The 22,624-nt window shown below is 35.4% G+C and overlaps 1 protein-coding gene across 1 annotated transcript in view; it reads left to right on the forward strand.

The window, feature by feature from the left end:
• The window catches only part of Ap3b1 (adaptor related protein complex 3 subunit beta 1), a 229,246-nt gene that overhangs the window by 143,790 nt on the left and 62,832 nt on the right, over positions 1–22,624 (forward strand). The window contains exons 21-22 of the mRNA XM_070031216.1: positions 4,597–4,669; positions 13,419–13,525. Of these exons, the coding sequence (XP_069887317.1) occupies positions 4,597–4,669; positions 13,419–13,525 (180 nt within the window). The remainder of the gene's footprint in view (positions 1–4,596; positions 4,670–13,418; positions 13,526–22,624) is intronic.

Here is a 22,624-nt window from a genome sequence, read left to right on the forward strand (position 1 = left end):
GTAGACACATTCTCATGTCAGAAAAAGAGAAATTTATATGAATAAATCCTGTTTTTTACCAATATAGCTAAGTTATATTCTGTTGGTATTTAAAGTATGTGTTGAACAGATGGTAGAATCATTCAAAATGATGTTTTTGAAGTTTTCCAGGTCTTCTCCTCTATTGAACCTGTGCTTCAGTGTCTCTTACCCACATGTTAGAGTATTCCTACTGTGGTGCACATTCTAATTTTATCTATAACAGTTCCTGAAGATTGAAATAATTCATGATAAATGCAATCATAATTTTAAATCATGATTATAATTTATTGTAAATAACTTGTCTATTTTCCTTTATTATTAACATTTTAGTTTTACGTTAACTGCATATAAAGTATAATGATCTGCCAGTATGAAATAAAGCAGTTAGTCTATTTGCATTTAACATCTACTATTAAGAATATTTCCGTATCTGAATCATAAGATTAATATGTGTACTACCATCTAAATATTCCTGGAAGTTGTGAATGTGTGGTCATTGTCTCATGTTATATATCTAACAACTCTACTGGCTCTTGAGAGGTATAGAGAAACTAATGACATCTCTGAAGTGCTCTTGTATGATCACAAGCATCTCAATGTCAGTTTCCTGGTTTTGATTCTATTTGAGAAATAGGAAGTAAATTTTAAATTTATGCTTTGAAGCATTATGCATGTTGCAGTTATATAACTTCTATTATTAATAAAAATACTGCGTTTTACTCTCAGAACACTAAGCTTTGCCTCATCAAGTTGTCATTCCTTGTTTATTTCATATTTTTCAAAATAAAAATATCATTTGATTTCAATTTAGATTTAGAAGGGAGTGATGTTTAGCAAGTCTTGTTATTAATGTAGATATAATTCAAATAAGGGAATATTTGTTTTATCATTTAAACTGCCTTTAATTAAAGAAGTCTTAGTTTGCTGGCTTTGTACTTTTGTTTTAAGGTGCAAGTTTAAGTGTGAGCTTCGGACTTTTAAATCAAATTTGACAGATTATTTGAAGAGAAGAGAGTCATTAAATTGCCCTTGGTGGGTAATCCTAATTGAAAATATTTCAAGCAGATATCTCACCCCCTGAGGCCAGAAATTAGCCTTAAATTGTTTAGATTTCAAAGCATAGTATGGGTTTGATGAACTTTATGTTCTATTTGCCCTATCTTACCGTTTTAAATCTCAAACCTCTTTATAATGAAAGCCTCATGATTCTTGTTGGATCTTTTTCTACTTAATTATATGAAAATTAACATGTAATATATATAACTTTACATATTGTTACATTTATGTTTGTATTATTTGTAATTTAACAGATATTTGTATGATTTTTTATGATTTGAAATAAAATACATAAATAGAAATCAATTTCTTAACCCTGTGACTCTGTATTTCATTTCATTTTGGAAATGTTGATGTGTTGAGGTGTATAATTGAACACCATAGAGACAAAATGGAGTTTTGAGGATGATGAATTGATAAATAGGCATTTTTCTGTAGTGAGATCTTAAGATCAGTTACTGTTGTCCTTATAAAAGTCTAATACAATCACTCAGCTGTTAAAAACCTGATCCTCTATTTTTTAAAAATATACAAAAACAAATTGTCTATCTTTCTGCCTGATCTCTTCTCAAGTACTAACACAATGGAAACAGTGGGTGATCTGTCAATGTATTTGGTTTGTCAATGATGGTTTTGTATAAATATTGGGAGGTTAGAAATAAAATTCACACAGTAAAATATGATTTCATCTGCCTTTTCTCTGCAGCTCCATGGCTCATGCTGCGGTGTGAAATTCTCATTTTACACACTTTGCAGGCGGAGCACATGAATTATGCATTGAGCAAGAAAAATCTCCTGCCTCAAGTCCTATATGCATTTACCCAGGTTCTGTCTCTATTACCAAGATGAATCGCAAATGGAGAAATGTTTGATAGAATAGAGCTCTTAACTTCTTTGTTTAGAATTCAGATTTTTGTTTTTATAGTAGATCTTTTTAAGTGTGAAAATATTTTGAACTTACTATGGATTTTTTAAGTGAAAATGAAATATAAGGGAGGAATACCAAACACATTATGAAGCATTTTATAGCCTTGATTCAGAATGCAAGGCTTTTTCAATTCAGTAGAAATGACCATTATCTGTTGCTAATGTTGTATTTCAGTCACTGGTTATTTGCTGTTCTCAGAAAGTCAATGAAATTCTGTCTTTTTGAAAGCCTTTTGTCTTTCTCTTCTAGCCTTCTAATAGAGATTATGCCAATTTCACATGCAGCTCTCTTCTGTGTTGTATGTGACTTGATGGGTATTTAATAGATAGTGTTATACATTGTTGGCTGTGAAGTAGAAAATAAGGTATAGACTTGCCTTCAGCATTAACTTTATCTTGATTTCATAGGTTTCTAATTTTTCAGGTGGGGAAGTTAGAGTTCCATAAAAACAGTCATGCACCATTGTAGCTTATAGGAAGCTATACCCATTGTGCTCAATACAGCATTTTGATAAGTCACATCTTTTTGTTATACATTCTTTTTCACAAGAGTGATATTCTAGTTGAAATGGCCTTTTCATTCTGATACTGTTTTCACTAACTTATGATTCTTAAATTTCAGCCTCAAAACTAACATTTTTTTCTACTTTTCTCCTTAGCCCTAATATTATTATTCCTTTGATGAGTAAAGGGAAATACTTCTTTGTTTTTAGATAAAGAATGAAAATTAAAACCTAGCAAAGCCCTTTAGATTTTAGTGGCAGATAAAATTATTCTGAGGGTGCCAGATACTGGTGGCCTTTAATCCTAGCTACTCAGGAGGCTGGGATCTGAGGGTCATGATTTGAAGCCAGCTTGGAGAAAGAAAGTCCATGAGAATCTTATCTCCATTAAACTATTCAAAAAAATGTATGGCACTGTGGCTCAAGTGGTAGAGCCTAGCATTGAGCAAAGGAAGCTTAGGGACAGCACCCAGACCCTGAGTTCAAGCCTCAGGACCAGAAAAAAAAAATTATCCTGAGGGAGAAAATTGGTGCTAATCTGTATAAATATTTTACTGTAGATTATTACATGATCCTTGAAGATAATTTTCTGAGTAGTGGCATAACAAATAAAACAAGCAGAATTTGAATCAAGTAAAAAGTATTTTAAGAAGTAGAGCAGTGACCTAAGTGGTAAAGCACTATCCTTGAGCAAAACAACTCACAGACAGTGCTTAGGCCCTTGAGTTTAAGCCCCAGACCCAACACCAAAAAAAAAAAAAAAAAAGTATCATAAACCATATAATTTTATGTACTACTCATACTTCTATATGAGCACTGGTGTAGGAGTTCCAACATTGGTTAGACTAAGTGATGGTAATGTATCCTTTGCGTCAGCAGTTTATTTTCAGTGTACAGGGATACTTCAAAAATATTTGTAATAATTTACATTAACAATAGGCTTTATCCCTGGTAATCACTGTCCTTGATTCTGGTATCTGCATCTTGCATATGCCCTTGATTTGGGGAAGGGAAAGGAATAACAAAATGCTGAAACAAGGACAAAGGATGACCCATTTCAACAACAATACTCACAAGATGCTTAGGTCAGAAATGAACTTTCACAACTTTGGGTGGGGTAGCAGGGGTGGAGGCAAAGGATAGTGGAGGAAAAGCATGGAGGAAAAGCAAAGGAGTAACAAGAAAGGTACTCATTGCCTTACTCATGGAACTAACTGCTCTGTATAGCATCTTTGCATTAATTTTTTTAAAAAACAACAGGCTTTACATGGCCAGAGACTATGTCTGCCTTGCTTGTTTATTTCCATTGTTAAACACAGAATCTGTTTGATAGTAATATTTGTTCAGCACCCTATTCTTGGTTGATCTTTACTTGTTTACAACTCCACTTAGCTGTATACTTAATTATACTTCCCTAAGTTTGTAAATCTTTTCTGAGTGTATAACCAAAGTATGAACATTAATTGGTATTAATTGGTACAGTGCTTGGGGCACTGTATTCTAGTTCATGGTAATATGAGTTTTCATATATGTAGTAGACAGGATAAACAAATCTTATATGGAAGAAGCCCTAATTTTAATTTATCACCTTAAAGATCTTCACAATTTTTAAACATAAAAATGTTTGAAATAATTAAGTGTATAATGAAAACAAAATACTGTACGTTGAGGCAGAAATTTTGATTTAGAAACACATTTCATGTAACCCCATACAAAAATCTTACTTTGTTTCTGAGACTAAAAAGAGAAGGCTGGGTGCTGGTGGCTCGTGCCTGTAATCCTAGCTACTTGGAACTGAACTCTAAGAATCACAATTCAAAGCTAGCCTGGACAGAAAAGTCTGTAAGACTCTTCTGTCCATTACCACCAGAAAAGCCAGAAGTGGAACCGTGGCTTAAGTAGTAGAGTACTGGCCTTGAGAAAACAAAAACAAAAACAAGGTCAGGGACAAGGGCCCATGCTCTGATATTAAGCCCCAAGACTGGCACGAAAATTGAAAGGGGAAAAAAATGTTCATTTTGTAATGCTTAGGGTGCTTTATACATTTTTGAGGAAAATATCATGTAAATGAGTTGTTTTTATTTTATAGGAAAAAGGAAAAAAAGGTCAACAAGATAGAAATCCTCTAACCAAAGATATTTCACTTCTAGATCTAGATGATTGTAAGTATCATAATTTAAATTTTTTCTTCTGCATTTACTTTTTTAAAATGTTTTTCTAGTTACTTTCATTTACATATACAAAATTTTATCAACATCTGTTGTGAAAGACATACCAATTAATAAGGCAAGATAATTTTTGGAAATTAGCGCTATTAGTATCTTATCTATTCAGCATATCAGCTTTATGTCATATGGACAAATACAGGTGACCAAATAAAGTATATCAAATTAAGTTGGAAGTCCTTTACTTCGGTACTTTATATTTACCTTACTGAATATCCTATAGTTTGTGCTTTGTGAAATGTTGCTTGTATGATCTCACACACATAACCTTTGGAGGTAGGTAGGGAACAAAGAAAGTAGAGGAATGTAAAGAACATCAGTATCTTCCACTTGCCACAATATTGGTTGGAATGGAAATGAGTAATAATTTTTTGTCTGTCAGTTAATCTATACATGCAAATATTTTACCTCAAAAAGAAAAAATATTGTCCCTATAAGTCTGTTTCTAAGAATTAAGAATCCTACAAATATACTTACTCAAGCATACAAGGATTCACTCAGCATTGAGAGAGCTAGGTAATGAAACTTAACTTATTGCTAGAGAGATTTTGTACTAAGAGAAAATGACAACAAGTAATTTTTCAGGAATATTAAACTGCCATCAATTTTCAGTGTTGCTTTCCCATGCAGAGGGTGAGTTGTATTATTAGGTTGTCTCAGTCTGCCTTGATTTGATCTGTTGTATTGTTTCCTTGGCCTATCTCTAATAGCCAGGGAAAATTCTTAGTATAGAGTAATTAAAATGTATAATACCAAGAAATAGTTAATATAGGAAAGTTTGGTATTACCATTATTGCTAAGGTTTGGAGAAATAGATCCCATATGAATTCTAAATGGGTGGAACTTGAGATCATCCTGTTAAATGAAATAAACTGTAATCAGAAAGTGTTTTCTCTTCTCATATGTGGCATCTAGTGGGCAGGGAAGATCATAAAGTAGAGCAGGAACTATTAGGACCAAGGAAAGTACAGGTAAAAAGGAGTAAGTGGATATAACAGGGAGACTGAGTAGTATGATCAAAGAACATTATATGTGTTGATGAAAATTTTGTACAGTGTGTGTGTGTGTGTGTGTGTGTGTGTGTGTGTGTGTGTGTGTGTGTGTGTGTGTGTGTGTGTGTGTGTGTGTGTGTGTGTGTGTGTGTGTGTGTGTGTGTGTGTGTGTGTGTGTGTGTGCGTGCCATTCCAAGAGTTTGAACTCAGAGTCTGGGCTCTATTTGCTCAAGGCTAGCACTATACCACCTGAGCCACAGCTCCACTTTAAAATTTTCGTTTTGTGTTTTTTAGGTTTTTTTGAGTGGGGAGGGAGGATATTGATGAATAAAGAGAGATGAGAGTATTGGACTTTCCTGCCTAATTTGGCTTTAAACTGCCATCCTCAGATCTCAGCCTTCTGACTGGCTAAGATTTCAGGCATGAATCACTACTGAGTCCCAGTATCAATAATGAAATTTTGTATCTGAATTTGAATCATTTTATGTATTTGCAAAAATTTTGTTAAGTATCATACGTGTTGCTAAGGTTTGGAGAAACAGATATCATATATATGTTCCTCATAGGAATGTAAATAGCTTTTTTTTATTATTTGAGCAGCATCTATAAAGTTTAAATTCTGTACCCTTTAATTTAGAAGTTATTTTCTGGAAATTTATCTTGCCACTGTACTACAAAGTCAGGCCTTATTCCTCCCTTTTTTGTGTGTTTATTCATTTATTGTACATCATGTATAGCATGTGTTTGGCAGTAAGCTGGATCCAGACCATGCAGAGGTGAGGAAAGCCTGGTTGCCATCCTTGAGAAGCTTATGGGAGGGGTGGAACTCCATTAAGAGGATCAAAACTCTGTCAAGACTTCTGTGACACTTGTGTACACTGCATTGTAGTTCTAGGTGTCTGTCTGATCTTATTTGCTATTCTCTCCACGTCTCTTAAAGACACAAATTGTGATTTCATCCCATGGACTGCCTTCTCCACACTGATGTGTTGCAGTGTGTTGAGTTGAAACCAGAGCAAGAATTGGGCAGTCCCCCCTCTAACCAAAATCAGTAGACATAGATAGCAAAGGCCTTATGGTTATTAGCTGGAGTGTGGAAACTATTCCAGAGCCTTGTCTATGGCCCTTGGAATTCAATAAGAACGCTTAACTGTTATTTACAGCTCCTGTGCCTTTCATGGCCTTTCAGGTCTGAAAGTCAGCACTTAATTCATCTCCCTCTCATGGTATGGATCACATTGCTCTGTCTGATACCATTCCCATGGGTTATAAAGTCTTCAGTGCCAAGGACAAGGTTGAATTTGTGTCTTCTGTAGGGTCAGCATTGTACATGACTGTGGTAGATAGACATGGCATATTTCAAAGAAAAGTTTGAAGATAATGGATCCTGAGAAGTAGAGAGGAGCACTGGAGTCCAATTGCCTGTTTTCTTCATCATTGTATGATTTTGAACACCAGTTCCGAATTTATAAGTTTTTGAAAATTATTATTAAATCGTTGTATAAAGTGATTACAATTCTATAATGCTTCCTTGTTTTTAAAACCTTTAAATCAATGGCTTAATTCTCCATTTAGATTAAATTTTGTGCTCCTTTCCTATGTTTCTAAGACCATAGATGCTTGACTCCTACTGCCTCTTATCTACGATTCAAACTATCTGCTTCTTATTTTCCTCAAACATACCAGTATTGCTCCTGCCAAGACCTCTGTCCTACTGTTCACTACTAAGAATGCTGTCCCCAGACCCTCTGATGGCAGCCTCTCAAGTCACTACTGCTACATAGTCAACTTAATACTAACAAATTATCTTGGAGTAGGGATTTATAAACTGCAGAAGTTTATTTTAATATTGAAAGTAAATGATACTAAACATGTAAATAATGGAAACCTGAAAATACATAATTGATTTAATATACTTTTCTATATAGAAACAAAGGTCTCTTTTAAAAAATTAAGAATTTAAAGGTAAGATTTTTTTCATTTTTAAAGCAATTTTTAAATATATGTATGTGTCTTGAGTAGTGTATACATCTTTATTGTTAATACCTGTGAGTTAAAAATTATTGAAAAATCTTTTATAGATCTACATTTGTCAGAAATGACACTTGAAAATTCCTTTTTAACATGTCAGTTCAGCAAATGTTTATAGATGAATTGTCCTCTAAGTGCAAGGTTTTCTACTGGGTACCCTAACAGATAAATAGAATTTAGTCATTCTCTTGCAGAAATTAAAAAGCCAATCTCAGAACCAGATAACATGAATCAGTACATTTACATATATTCATATATATATATATATATATATATATATATATATATATATATATATACCTTTATTATATCAGAAAAAAATAGAGATCCAAAGTATGCTAAGAACCAGAAGGAGACAAACACCCACTAAAAATCTACAAAGGAACTGGGCTGAAACCTGTAATCTTAGGTATACAGAAGGCTGAGAACTAAGGATCACTCTAGCCTGGGCAGGAAATACCATTGAGACTCTAATCTCCAATTAGCCACCTAAAAGCCAGAAGTAGATCTGTGGCCCAAGTAGTAGAGCACTAGCCTCAAGCAAAAACACTCAAGGACAGTACCCAGTCCCTGAGTTTAAGCCCCAGGACAGGAATAAATAAGTAAATTAATTAATTAATTCACAAAATAGTTCAAAACCAGCTTGGGCAGAAAAGTCCACAATACTTATTTCCAAAATAAGCAGAGACACACTTGTCTGGAAGTATGGCAAAAGTGGAAAAATGGCAGGTGAACAAGTTAGCCAAGCAAGTATAAAGCCCTGAGCTCAACAAAAAGCCTTGAGTTCCAGTACCAACCACAACAAAAATTTTAAGCTACAAAGAGCTATGAAAGAAGTCTGAGCTTAGTTGAGTTAAACATACGTACAAGGCTCTATTGACTTCATTCTAGTCTGTTGAGTACACACAAGGTAGTTTTGCACTCCATCCTGGCTGAGATCTCAGTTTGTGAGGGTTATTTCAATCCTGAAGAGAGCAGCAGACACATTTCTTTTGTTTTTTGCTTAATATATACTGTGTACCAGAAAAAACTGCGTATTTTAAAATTGACCATTTCTTTATTCACAAAAATATTTATTGAATATTTTCCATGTAGGTAATCTTCATTCTAGTGATGCTAAATAACAGGGTCCCTACCAAAGGAAATCTCAGAGTAAAAAGAGAACAGATAAATCAGTGTGTTAGTTTTTTGTCATTGTGAAAAATCCTAAGAGAAAATTTTAAAGGACAGAATATTCGTTTTGTCTCATGATGTCAGAGGTTTCAGTCTGTAGTCTACCAATTCCCTTATTTTGGATCTGAAGTGAGGCAACACATCCTGCCAGTAAGAATGTGTGGAGGAGTAAGCTATTCACCTCATAGCATCTAGGAACCAAACACAAAGACAGGAAGGAGTCAAGGACAGGGTTCCCTTCAAAGATTGCCCTCACAAACACTTTAGCCTGCTTTCTTCATCTGGGCTCTATCAACTGATGCTTCCAAAGCACCTCCCAAAATAGTGCCATGAGCTGGGCACCAAGTTTTTAAGATATGAGCCTGTGAAAGACACTTCATATCAGACCATAATGTTAGCAGTAAGATTGCCACATTATAGATTAAATGAGAGATATTGATGCAGAGTGCTCTTGCAGTCTGTGGCCTTGCATTATCTACACAATTGGTGGCAACAGGACAGAGTGGGAGAAGGTATGCTGGATCAAATAAAAGTCGTGGTCATAAGTGTCTCTCTAACTTACCTGAAGTTTGTGGATATCATCTGATAATACATGAGAAAATATTTATGCCGGGATAATATATGACTAAAGGTAGCAATTCCTTTGTTTTCAAGTATTTTTTTAAGCGCTGGAAATTATAATATCTTTCAGTACCTTAGTACTCTATACATTTGATCTCAGTAAGATGACCATAAAACATCAATCATGTTCTGGAGTTCTTTTTTAAAAAATATAAACCTATGTCATAACTAGCACAACTAACTGAAGCCTTTTAGAATATCTGCTAGCCAATAATAACTCCATCTGACAAACCTTATAATCTGTGAGATTACATTAACAAATGTAATCAGGAGAGTGGAGTGACTAAGAAGGACAGTGGAGCTAAGCTATGTGGGTTCGAATCCTAGTTCTGTTAATGCTCGCTGTATTACCTTTGATAACTTCCTTAACCTCTCTGTGCTTTATTCTTTTATGTACAAACTGAAATTTACTAATACTCTTAGATTGATTTCATCTCAAAAGGTTTATATGTGTTGCTACATGTGAAAGCACTTTAAATGTGCACCTTGGACATGACAAGCATTTTATAAGGGTCAGTGATGACAACAACAGTGAATGATGATGCCCCTTTCATCAGTGAAGGATACAGCCACAGCAGGCGACTACATTAACTACACATTAACTTGCTGTGTATCAAACCGTGATATACTGAGTATATAGCCTATTCTCAAATGTTGAAGCTTTTGAAACTTAGAAGAATGATCACATAATTACTATACTAAAAATACTTAGCAAAGAAATAAGTAGTTTTTAGTCAGCTTTAAAAAGAAAAAACGAGCTGGGTGCTGGTGGCTCCTGCCTGTAATACTAACTACTTAAGGGGCTGAGAGCTGAGGATCATGGTTTGAAGACAGCCAGGGAGGAAAGTCTGAGTGCTCAAGTAAGTAGAGCACTAGCCTGGAGCAAAAGAAGCTCAGAGACCAGGCTCAAATCCTGAATTAAAGGCCCAGGACCAGCACCAAACAAGAGAGAAAAGAAAAGAGAGAGGGAAGGGAAGGGGAGGGGAGGGGAGAGATAGGGAGGGGAGGGAAGGGTTTGTAATGTGAACACTTTGGCTTAACATTCTGACATATGGCTTCAAATTCTCGGCATATGTCAATTGCCCTCCAAAAGTTATCTGAAAATAACTTTTATCACTTGCTTCTTTGTCTGCATATACATGTGTGTGTGTGTGTATACATACTTCTCACACCAAAACTTTTGTCTTCTAATACACTATTAAAGGCTTTTTTTAATAATGTAATTTGTGAGTTTCTTTTCTATTTTTTTTTTTTTTTTTGCAGTGGCCAGAGATCCCTGTACTTGCTAAGCAAGCTCTCTGCTGCTTGAGCCACACCTACAGTTCTCTTACTTCAGTTAATTTTGAATAGGATTTCACACTTATGCCCAGGCTGACCTAGAACTAGATCCTCCTATTTGTGCTTCTTGCATAGCTGGGGTGTCAAGTGTATGCTACCACACAGCTTTGATGAATTTAGCCAAGACATACTAGAAATCAGAAGTTATTTCTTTTTCACTGTTTTATTCTTTATAGTATGAGCAGTTGATGTTTTGAATAGATGGGTGATGGCAGATTGGATGGATAGATGGATGTATACAGATCAACTGTGAACAAGCATGCATTTAGAACCCATCAGAAAAACATCACAGATTATGTGCAAAGGCAACTTGATATACCATCCAGGTTAGAAGAGCCAGGTTCTAATTCTGTAATGGTTCCAACCATTTGCTTTTTTGTGACCTTGGTAAGTCTTAATCTCCCTGCAACTCAGTTGCCAGTGTCTTTAATATGTATACCCTTTGAAGCTTTCTCACTGTTATCTTTCTTGAGTCCTTTTGACCTCTATCCTTCAGTCTGTCCCTTAAACTGCCATCAGATTAATCATCCTACAGCACCATATTTACCATGTCCTTCCTGTTTCATAGATTTTAATAGTTTATTTAGAAGGTAAATCCAACTCTCTTAGTTTTTTCAGTTCCCACTTCATCATTTACAATATTCTTTTATCAAATAATTAACTGGATTCTTTTTCTTTTTCAAATCCAGTCCTTACCTAAAAATTAGATCCATTCTTTTTTTTTTTTTTGTCGTGGAGCCTGAACTCTGGACTTGGGCACTGTCCCTCAGCTCTTCAGGTCAAGGTGAGCGTTCTACCACCTGAGCCACAGCACCACTCCCGGCTTTTTCTGCTTATGTGGTGCTGAGGAATTGAACCCAGGGCCTCATGCATGCAGGCATGCTACCACTAAGCCACCTTCCTAGCCTGGATCCATTCTTTTTTTAAAAGCCTCTTTTTAGCCCATTGGTGGTATTCACCTCTCTGTGTCCTTCTCTCTCACTCCCTCTCCCCACCCCCAACTCTTCCTTGTATCTCTCCCTGTCTCTGTACGCATCTCTGTTTCTCCCTCTCTTTCTCCCTCCCCCACTTCCCCTTCCTCTTGTCCCTCTCCTCCTCACTCCCCTTTCTTCCTCTTGTATTGTTTCTCTTCTCCCTCTCCTTTTTTCCCTTCTTCTCTTCATGGCTTTTACAGTGGTTTTTATGGAAGTCTGAGGAAGCTTAGGGTTTGTAGCAATATTTCAGTCACTAAGTAAATGCAGGTTGGGGAACTAAAGGCCACCATTGCTTCCTCTACCAACTCTCAGCTCTGCTTTTCCTAATTGTATATGTATTAAGATTCATTGAAAAGTTTTCCTGGTTGGTAATACAATTTTGGGGCTGTGTGTTTCTCCTTTCCCTTCCCCTCCCCTTCTCTCACTTCTCCTCCCTTCACTTTCTCTCCCTCTCCCCTCCTTCTCCCCCCCCCCCAGTCCTTCCTGTCTCTCTTATGGCTCTGAGTGTCTCTCTCTCTGTTTTCCCCTTTCTTACTCTTTTTATAAGCTCTAATCCTAGCTACTCAGGAGGCTGAGATCTGAGGATTACAGTTCAAAGCTACCCTGGGCAGGAAAGTCCATGAGACTCTTCAGTTAACCACCAAAAAAAGCTAGAAGTTGAGCTGTGACTCAAGTGGCTAGAGAGCTAACCTTGAGCAAAAAAAGCTACAGGACAGAGCCTAAACTCTAATCTCAAGCCCCAGGACTAGCACATAACACACAAACACACAGTACAAATATATAAAGGCACAAATTTATATTATCTGAGAAGCAGAGTTATAGAAGTCTGTTCTTACAGATTTGTGAGACCAAAAAGGAACACAGAAGCTATATTAGGTACACTAAGGAGGGCTTTGTCTTTAGAGTAGCTGGTAGGGTAGCTGCATATTGAGCACCTAGTACACTTGAGTTGAACCTTCAGAGGTGAGTGTGAGCTTAGAAAAGTCTCAAACTATTAAAAGATTTTTCAAATTTACAGGTTTTTTTTTCAAGTACATGCCAATTTTAGAATAAGTAATACATTCTTTCTAGAGTATAATTTTTCTGACAAAGTATGACTAGAAGAGAATTAAGTAGCCAGGACTCTTAATTATAACAGAGAAAAAGAAATACAGAAATGATTTAGGATTTGTGACTCAACTGTAGAACTCTCTCAAAGGATGTTATTCTTGATTATTAGTGTGGAAAAATGTTTCTTCACTTTTTTTTTCTAGTAAAGTTTCTCAGTGATAAATGCTGCTAAAATGTTATATAATAAAAATTTTCAAAAACGATCACTATAAAGGATATTTACGTTCTTATTTTGTTATAGGATTTGCCATTATGTTTTGGAAGTTAAGACTCATAACTGCCATGACTTGATAATAACTTGACTAAATCAACATGTTAAATAGAATTGTCATACATTTATTAATCAAAGTAATTTAATTAGATTTACTAACAAAATAAAAATGTTGCTTTTAATAATTTGAATTAAATTTTCATGCACATTTGTTAATTTGAACTTTTTTTTTACAGTCAGTCCAGCATCTACTCCAATCTCATTTCCCACACCAGTTCTCTCTCCAAGTGTGATCACTGATCTTGAAGGCTTAAACTTGTCCACTTCTTCTTCAGCCATCAATGTAAGTTAAATATTTTAGCCCAGTTTTTATATGATGTCTTTTATTTTTTCATTTTTCAAAATAATTGAAGTCTTGAGTAGTTTTTCTAACAAAAGTCCAATTCAGAAAATACCTTCTAATTTTTTAATGTTTTAAAGTTTTATGCAGACCATTTTCATCTCAGTTTACTTTGGCTTGTTATCTACATTTACCTGTACATTTTTTTCCTCTGGTACTGTTATATCTCTGTAGCATCTAAGTATTCTTTGTCATAAAACTTTCATGCAGCTGAGTATGATGGTATATACCTATAGTCCCAGCTACTCTTGAGCCTAAGGTTTCTAGCCAGTCTAAAAAAAAAAAAAATGACTTGCTCATGTAACTATAACCCCTCTCTGTACAGTATCTTTACAATAAAAAATATATTTAAAAAATGAAGTTAAGAATGTGGCTAAGTGGTAGAGTGCTTGCCTAGCATGCATAAGGCCTTGGGTTCAATTCCTAGTACCACATAAAATAAATAAAGAAATATAATTAATAAAATTAAAAGAAAAAATAACCATTTAAAAATTATTTGAAAAAAGTGAGAACCTGTTACCAAAAAACAAACCAACAAACAGTTTCACTATTTGTTCTAGACCTTTGAAGTATGTATCCATAAGGCAAAGATTCTTTTTAAGTAATGTCTAATAGTATAAGAAAAGCCTTTAGTTTTGTAAACTATGATGAAGATGAGGTATAAATTCAGCACTTGTTTCAGTTTTGCATAATAAGTTCATCAACAGATGGCTTCACAAATGAGCAACATTTTTATTAGTATACATTAGTTATATAAGGGGGGAGGGTTGTGACATGTCCATGCATGTCTACAATGTATTCCAGTCCATCTCCCCACCTCTGTTATTCTCCTCCTCTTTACCTGCTTCTTATAAAGCAGTTCCTTAATGACGTATTTTCTCAGTCAGGTTTAATATCACTAGGACCAGTGTACAACAGTCCATAATATTGCCCACAAAGCAGTGCTATGAGAATTGTACTCGAGAGATGCTCATAGAGCTTGCATCCAAACACATTTCTTCTCCATATCATATTCTGTGTTGAGAAAGACATTAATACTTCATGAGTTAAAACCACCTATCTACAGATAAAACTAATCAATTAGTTTTATCATTGTTGTGAACAAATAGCAAATGGGAACACATGAAAGAGAAAAGGAAGTATTTTAGCTCATTTTCAATTAGTCATGTCAGGGAACCCATGGGAGAAGAGACCAATTGATATGCCAGTCAAGAAGCAGAGATGGGGCAAGGCAAAATCTGGGAACCAGGTTTCATCTTCGTAGGGATACTCAAGGGGCCTATTTCATACAAGTAGGCCCCGCCTCCTAAAGATTTCACAGCCTCCCCCAAAATTGGGAGAATACTTATATCCCAACAGTAACACTAAGTTAAACCATCTCTTGTCTGTTTGGTTTTGTTGTTATTGTTTTTGTTTTGTCTTGTCTTCAGATCAGAGAATTGATTATTGCTTTATGCTAAGTCTAGCAACTAAAATTCAAGGATCACCTGAACCAACTATGTGATCTTATAGCAGTCCATTTGTATCTTGATCCAGCTATCATTTACTACAGCTAAAAACTTATTTCTCTGATATTTCATTCTGCTCATTGTTTCTAAAAGAGTTGATGGCTTTGGTAAAATCTTAGTGCTTTAGACACATAGTAATTCATTTCATCTTATCACAACCAAGCAATCCAAAGATTCCATCCATCTCATTTTCATAATACTATTGTTTACATTAAAGCAAATCTACAATATGAAAGCTTATTACAGTTAATGATTGTATGAGAGTTTTTAAAACTTAAGAACTTCACTATAGGAAGTTTATTTTTTAAATATCAAAGGTTATAAATGTTTCTTTAAAATTTAAAAGCTAACAGTATAAATGTTGGCAAAGAAAATGTAGTTAAGCCTGGCACCAGTGACTCATACCTGTAACTCTAGCTACTCAGGAGGCAGAGATCTGAGGATCATGGTTAAAAGCCAGCACAGGCAAGAAAGTCCATGACACTCATCTACAATTAACAACCAAGAAACTGGAAGTGGAGCTGTGGCTCAAGTGGTAGAATGCTAGCTTTAAGCAAATAAAGCTTGGGGACAGCACACAGTTTAAGCCCTAGGACTGGCACCAAAAACAAAACAAAACAAAAGATACAGCTAGTAGAAATGCATATTGGTGAAACCACTATTTGGAGAGTAATTTGAAAATACTTGACTATATTCATCCGTGTAATACAACAATATGTGGTTATTTGTAGACATACATGCTGAAATATTTTCAAAGGCACATTGGAAGGGCAAAATATTGGAGACAAACTAAATGTTTATCCCTAGTACAGATTGTGATATACATATACAATAAAAAAAACACTGCCAGTTGTTAAAAGTGCTATTGTATCTTGCATGCATTATCTCATTTGATTTGTTTTTATCATTTTATTCCTTTTCTAAATTTATAAAAGTCTATTACAAGTTTATTTTGTAGTTGCTAACACCACCTAAGTGATAAGAAATAGAAGTTGAACGTGAATCCAGGTTTTATTTTTCAAAATTCCATCTTCTTTTTCCTGTACCTTTTTGTTTCCTTTAAAATATAGAAATCAACCTGTGCATATACCATATATGGTAAACTCTTAATTATTGGCATGCATGTATTTGTTCAATGTAATCTTATTGACTCCATCCTTTGTCTTCCAAATATCTTACTCATAGAAGCCATGCTTCATTTCATGTTTGATTTTTATAAATTCTCAATTATGCTTCAAATCAGTTTACAGGAAATTTCTACTTCAGTTAAGCTAGTTGAGTTACATTTTATTTGTTTGTTTGTTTGCCAGTCCTGGGATGAGTTCCACTGTAATAATAAAAAGAAAATGTGTTTTAAAGAAAATATCCTGACTATTGTTTTGAAGAATTACATATAACAATTAAAATAAAATAAAAAGTTTAACCCTTCAGATTTTATTACAAAGAAAACTTTTTTTTTTTTTTTTTGTCAGTCATGGGGCTTGAACTCTGGGCTTGGGCGCTGTCCTTGTGCTCTTCAGCTCAAGGCGAGCGCTCTACCGCTTGAGCAACAGCACCACTTCCGGTTTTCTAGCGGTTTATTGGAGATAAGAGTCTCACAAACTTTCCTGCCTGGGCTGGCTTTGAACTGCGATCCTCAGATCTCAGCCTCCTAAGTAGCTAGGATTACAGGTGTGAGCCACCGGTGCCCGGCAAGAAAAACATTTTTACTTATATTACCCATGCAATATGAGATGATAATTTTAAAAACAGTTCAACAAGAAGAACTGAGAATTCTAAAGTGAATGTAAAGCAATATCTGCCTTTGAAAAATCCAGCTATAGATAATGACTTTTAGATTGTGAGATGCTGGCTGTGTTCCTCAGCCCTTGTAAAGTTCTCTTGAAAATAGCCATAGAAGCCTCCAATGTAGGAGAGCTTTCATTTGTATAATCGTGAAGGTATTTACTGACATGTTCCCTAATGTTTATGTTGCTTATAGAACACAGTAAAGTCTTCTGTTCTTATTGTCTAAAACAAGTGCATTAGATACTTGGTCATAATTTTCCATTTACTTAAAAGACATCTTTTTTCTAAACAATATGACAAAGTTACTGTGCTAAAATTACAAATGACAGGTTAATAAAACATAATCCCTTCTTAAATTAGGAACTCACAGTTTACTGAGTGAAACAGACCAAAAAACTTTAAATGTTAAAGTACACAAGGAAAGGTACAAGTAATTCTGAACTAAGCACTATCATCAGTAAATGCAAGTATTAACATTTGTATTGAGTCTTAAAGAATGACAGAGGGTTGGGAAGGTAGCTCAGTGGTAGAGCGCTTGCCTTGCATGCCTGAGACCCTGGGTTCGATTCCTCAGCACTACATAAGCAAAAAGAAAAAAGCTGGAAGTGGCTCTGTGGCTCAAGTGGTAGAACGCTAGTCTTGAGCTGAAGAGCTGAGGGACAGTGCCCAGGCCCAGAGTTCAGGCCCCATGACTGGACCCCCCCCCAAAAAAAAAAAAAAAAAGAAGATGGGATAAGAAATGTACTCATTATCTTGCCCATGTAATTGTAACCCCTCTGTACAGTATGTTCACAAAAAATTAAAATTAAAAAAAAAGAATGACAGAGTTTATGAACAAGAAGAAAAAGAGACATGTATTTCAGAAAAGGCATAGTTTGTTTTTTGGTTTTTTTGGTCAATAGTGGGGCTTGAACTCTCGGCCTGGGCACTCTCCCTCAGCTCAAGGTGAGCACTCTACCACTTAAGCCACAGTGCCACTTTCTGTTTTCTGAGTTTTCTTATTGGAGATAAGAGTCTCACGGACTTTCCTCCCAGGCTGGCTTTGAACCTTGATCCTCAGCTCTCAGCATCCTGAGTAGCTAGGATTACCGGCATGAACCACCTCGTCCAGCTAGTAATGGCATTGTTTATATGAGTAGAGAAAGGAATAGCTATATATGAAGCTGATAAAATAGCTCTAAGCCTTAAAAGACTTTGAAAAGGTAGTATGACAACTTTTGAGAGGTCATTTACATTGATTAATTCTTTATTTTATATGGCTGTGTGGAAGATAAACTGGTCTCGAAGAGAAGGAGAAAGGCTTTGTGATTGTTAGGTAACTGAGGTTCTGATTTGAATGATCTGGATGCTGTTCTTCCCAAGACAAAAAAAAAAAAAGGAAAAAGAAGAGAGAACAATGACAGTGGAATTTAATTTGAGACATTTGAATCTGAGGTACTTGTCGAACATCAGGTTGGAGATGTACAGTAAGAAAGGAAACATCAATTCTGAATTTCATAGAAAAACCAGGACCAACTGGTCCTGGAAAGCCATCAGGATATTAATAATTTAGGGAGAGGAAATAGAAGAGCCTACAAGAGTCTACTAGGGACCCATGGGGGTGAGAAGAGACACGTGTAAGGTAGAATGCTAGGAAACAATGCTTTAACAATCAACAAAGGCAAAAGTCAAATAAAAGTAATGGAAGAGGAAGTGAATGAGGAGGGGCTTCAGGTACCAGGAGACTCAAATTGTCAATTGCTGCTAGCATTGCAAATTCACTGACTGCTCCAATTGACAAAGAGCTTTTAGAAAAGAATTTACACATGGGACCTGGAAACAAAGTCTTGAATAAGTTTGCCTAGGCCACTAGAGTAAAAGGAGAATGATGTTCCTGGCAGAGGAAATGCTGTATATGAAGGCCTGAAAGAACTCAGAATGTTGTAAAAACAGTAGTTCCGTGTGGCTAACATGCCTTTATAATCAAGTTGGAAAAACCAGGCAGTGTGTTGATAATATACTTTCCCAGGAAAATTGTACTAATGATTAGTTAACCTGTTGCTTCCTAGTTTTATGATACCCTGACATATATAGAAAAGCAACCATATCTTACTGTGCCTTGGGGTAAACAGAATACTGAAGGATATTAGAAGAGCTCCACGTACTACAAGGACCAACCTGACCTTTCGGACATCTTATGGTGGCCAGCAGGATAGCACACTTCTATTTAGTGAGGAAGCTCTGACTTTGATACAATAAAAATAACAGATTTGATCTGCATGTCACAATTTAATTTAGGAGAGTGCAAAAAGATTCAACTTGGGAGGAAGGGGGGTCAGGAGGGGGAAAAGTGGGAAAAAATGAGGGAAGGGTAACACTGTTCAACAAAAGTACTAATTACCTGACTTATGTAAGTGTAACTCCTCTGTATATCACCTTTACAATACAATTGAAAGAGAAAAATAAAACATAAAAGTCTGAAAAAAAAACCTGATCCTTACAAAATACAAGGTATAGTATATTGAGGAACCATAATTCTGACACTAGTCCATAGAAGAAAGAATAGAGCTGACAAAACAATCTTAATTTGTTAAATATGCCACTTTGGGGCCAAACTCATTTAAACAGTCAACAGTATTCTAGATTGGTAGGTTGGCTCAAGATTTCTTATATCTACTATACGTTTAAGATTAAACCATCTTCAGGTTAAAAATTTTTTGTTGTTGTTAGCAACTCACAGAATTGGGAAAGCATTAGTCTCGGTATTAATGTTTTATTATAGGCAAAGATAACAAATTAGAACCAGCAAAAAGAAGAGACACATAGGATAGGTTCTGAGAGAGTTCCAAAAGCTGCCCTTCTTGGTTACCCTACTGGCATGAAACTATGGCAATATGATGGAATTCTGCCAGATAAGAAGCTTAATGCATTACAGTGCCAAAGTTTTCAGTTGAGGCTGTATTACAGGGACATGGTTGAATTACTGCCACTTGATTCAACTCAGTCTCCATCCCTCCACTCTCCTTGTAATCAGGCTCATATGTATGTGGCAGAATACTCCAGCTGTCTAATCACATGGTTGATGTTTCTGGCTTTGCCAGCACCCATCCTGAGTTAGCTCTTAGCAGAAGCTCCCTAGAGGCCAACCATGAGTCACTTCAGTTATATAAATTGACAGATGTAAGCCCAAAGGTCTCATTTTTTTGGGGGAGGGAGGGTCCAGTCATGGGGCCTGAACTGGGCCTGGGCACTGTCCCTCAGCTCTTCAGCTCAAGGCTAGCGCTCTACCACTTGAGCCACAGCTCCACTTCCAGCTTTTTTCTTTTTGCTTATGTGGTGCTGAGGAATCAAACCCAGGGCCTCATGCATGCAAGGCAAGTGCTCTACCACTGAGCCACCTTCCCAGCCCCCTAAGATCTCATTGTGAGGGTAAATCGTCTAGAGATGACCTCTCAGAAGCTGAGACAAAACCCTAATCTCTTTTCAGGGATGCTGTATTCCAGATAGACCTATTCCAATTAAGTGTTAATTTAATTGAGTATTCAGGCCAGCACACAAAGACAGTGAGAAACAAGATGGACAAGATTCTGGCCTCATGGAGAGCATTGCATTGTGGGTTCTCCTTTCATACTCATGTGATTCTGGGGTGTAAACAGTGACAACAACAGATCAAACCAGGGTCTATATACCAGTAGTCAGCATGGAATTTCTTATGCCCATGGAAAAGTGGCATTTGACAGCATGACCAAGAAGTCATGTAACATGTGTCCAAAGATTGACCACCTAGAGGACTAGAAGAAGGAAAACCTTGTGTATTTTTCTTGAATTTAGTTTTACAGAATAAGACAAAGATAAGGCTTTAAAAAATAAAAAATATGTAAAACAAATATAGCTTCTGGAGTTACTTTCTATCATTTTATAAGATTGTTTATATAAGGAAAGTTGATTAACAAGTAAGCTTATGGGTTTTTGCTATTAACAGAAAACCTAATCAAGTTCTATCTCTCTGATGAGAGATGAAGCCTCATTTCAGAAGTAAAGAAAGGCCTCCATCAGAACTGCTTTTTTTAAAACGAGGATCATCATATTTGTTTTAAAATAATAAAAAGGAAAACCTAGCCATAATTCTAAATAGAAGAATGTGACTCACTGTCTAAAATCTACTAAATCAGTGTTTAGAATTATTAGGGCAATTATACCATAATATAGTGATAATCATGATTGAAGTTGTTTCATACTTAGGGTTTTTTTTTTTCCTGAGTAATTTTTGTCATACTTTGTACTCCCTCTGCCTGTTTTTCTCCCTCATTCTCTCTCCAGGTTACTTCTGGGGAATAGTTGAGGCAAGAGAAGGGGAGAAAACAATTGCCAACCTCTTATATAGCCAGAATACCAGTGTTTTTCAAGTTGCCCTACAAGATTTTTTTGAAGTACATCTCAAATAAATGCTCAAAATAAGCACTTACTAAGGCATGGGTTATCATGAATATGTTGCCACACAAATGACAATCTGCATATGATAGTTTATTTTCTTAAATGGTTAGAACTACCTTTAAGTAAAATTACAGTGTCATTTCAGTTAAGGTGTAGGCAAGTCCCAGGCTTAAGAGGTAAAGTCCAGCTAAGATGAAATTCCTTTGAAATTATAAGTCAAAATTAAACATAATTTGTCATTTTAAATTTGGAGAAAATCCTTTATTTGTTCTGATGAAAATGTCAGTAGTCACAGAACTGTGGTAAAAATAATGAAAAATCACTGGCCTGGGTCTGCTTAAATTGAAAACATTTTTTAATTAAAGTTTTATAGTATGTTGTGCTTCCATTGCCTAGCTATGTCTCATCTTGTTCTTTTATTCAGTTCTCTTTTAGGGTTGAATTGTTTTAATTTTTTTGAGTTAAACTTTGGTATATCTTCTTACTGATCTCTTTATTTCTATACTGCTTTTGAGGTCTCTTATTTTACATCAGACCATTTTCATCTATTTCTTTTCTAGATTATTACAAACACCTACTTTGTTGTTGTTGCAAAATACTTTTAACTGATTTTAGCAAATCTGTGCCAGTAAAGTCTTTAACTGGTAAATAGTATTCACAGTGCTTGCAGTATTACAGTAGAATTCTCCACAGTTATTTAGTACTATTTGTGACAAGAAACTCAAGACAGATACAGAGGGGGGTGGAGAGAATGAGAACATGTGAGCATGCAAAGGAAATATGTACATAAATTTACAAGAAATAGGATTAAAGAGTCTCTTCTTTCTCTGTGGTTTCTTTAGCTTGGCTTTAGGTTTACTATTTCAAAAGCTTAGATAGTTCACTGACTGACATACTCTTTCCTAAGATTATCATTTTGAGCACTTACTTAACTAAACATATATTATCAAAAATTAGAGTTTTTACAAGTGTAATTTGCTTTTAAAAGGTTTGCTTTTTTTGTGGATCTGTTTTCCATATTCAGAGTTCTCTAAACTTTGTGTTATTTATTATTCTTTTTTGCTACATTTTGTGTCTACTAACATTTTCAGAAGAAATAAGGGATTTTTCCCAAGTTTAAAATGACAAAATTATTTTTAATTTTGACTCATAATTTCTCCTGTAAAGCCAAAGGAATTTGATCTTAGCTATAACAATTGATACAGTAATATCAGTTGCTATATTTCAAGTCTGGTTGTTTCTGTTGTGGTATTTTCAGTGAAGAATACTTTTTTAGCTTTAGGATATTATTATGCATTTGTCAATACATATTTATCAGCCATGTTCACCTCTG

Source organism: Dipodomys merriami, unplaced genomic scaffold (assembly GCF_024711535.1).
Source record: "Dipodomys merriami isolate MVZ:Mamm:240054 unplaced genomic scaffold, mDipMer1.0.p SCAF_20, whole genome shotgun sequence".
NCBI classification, from domain to species: domain Eukaryota; kingdom Metazoa; phylum Chordata; class Mammalia; order Rodentia; family Heteromyidae; genus Dipodomys; species Dipodomys merriami.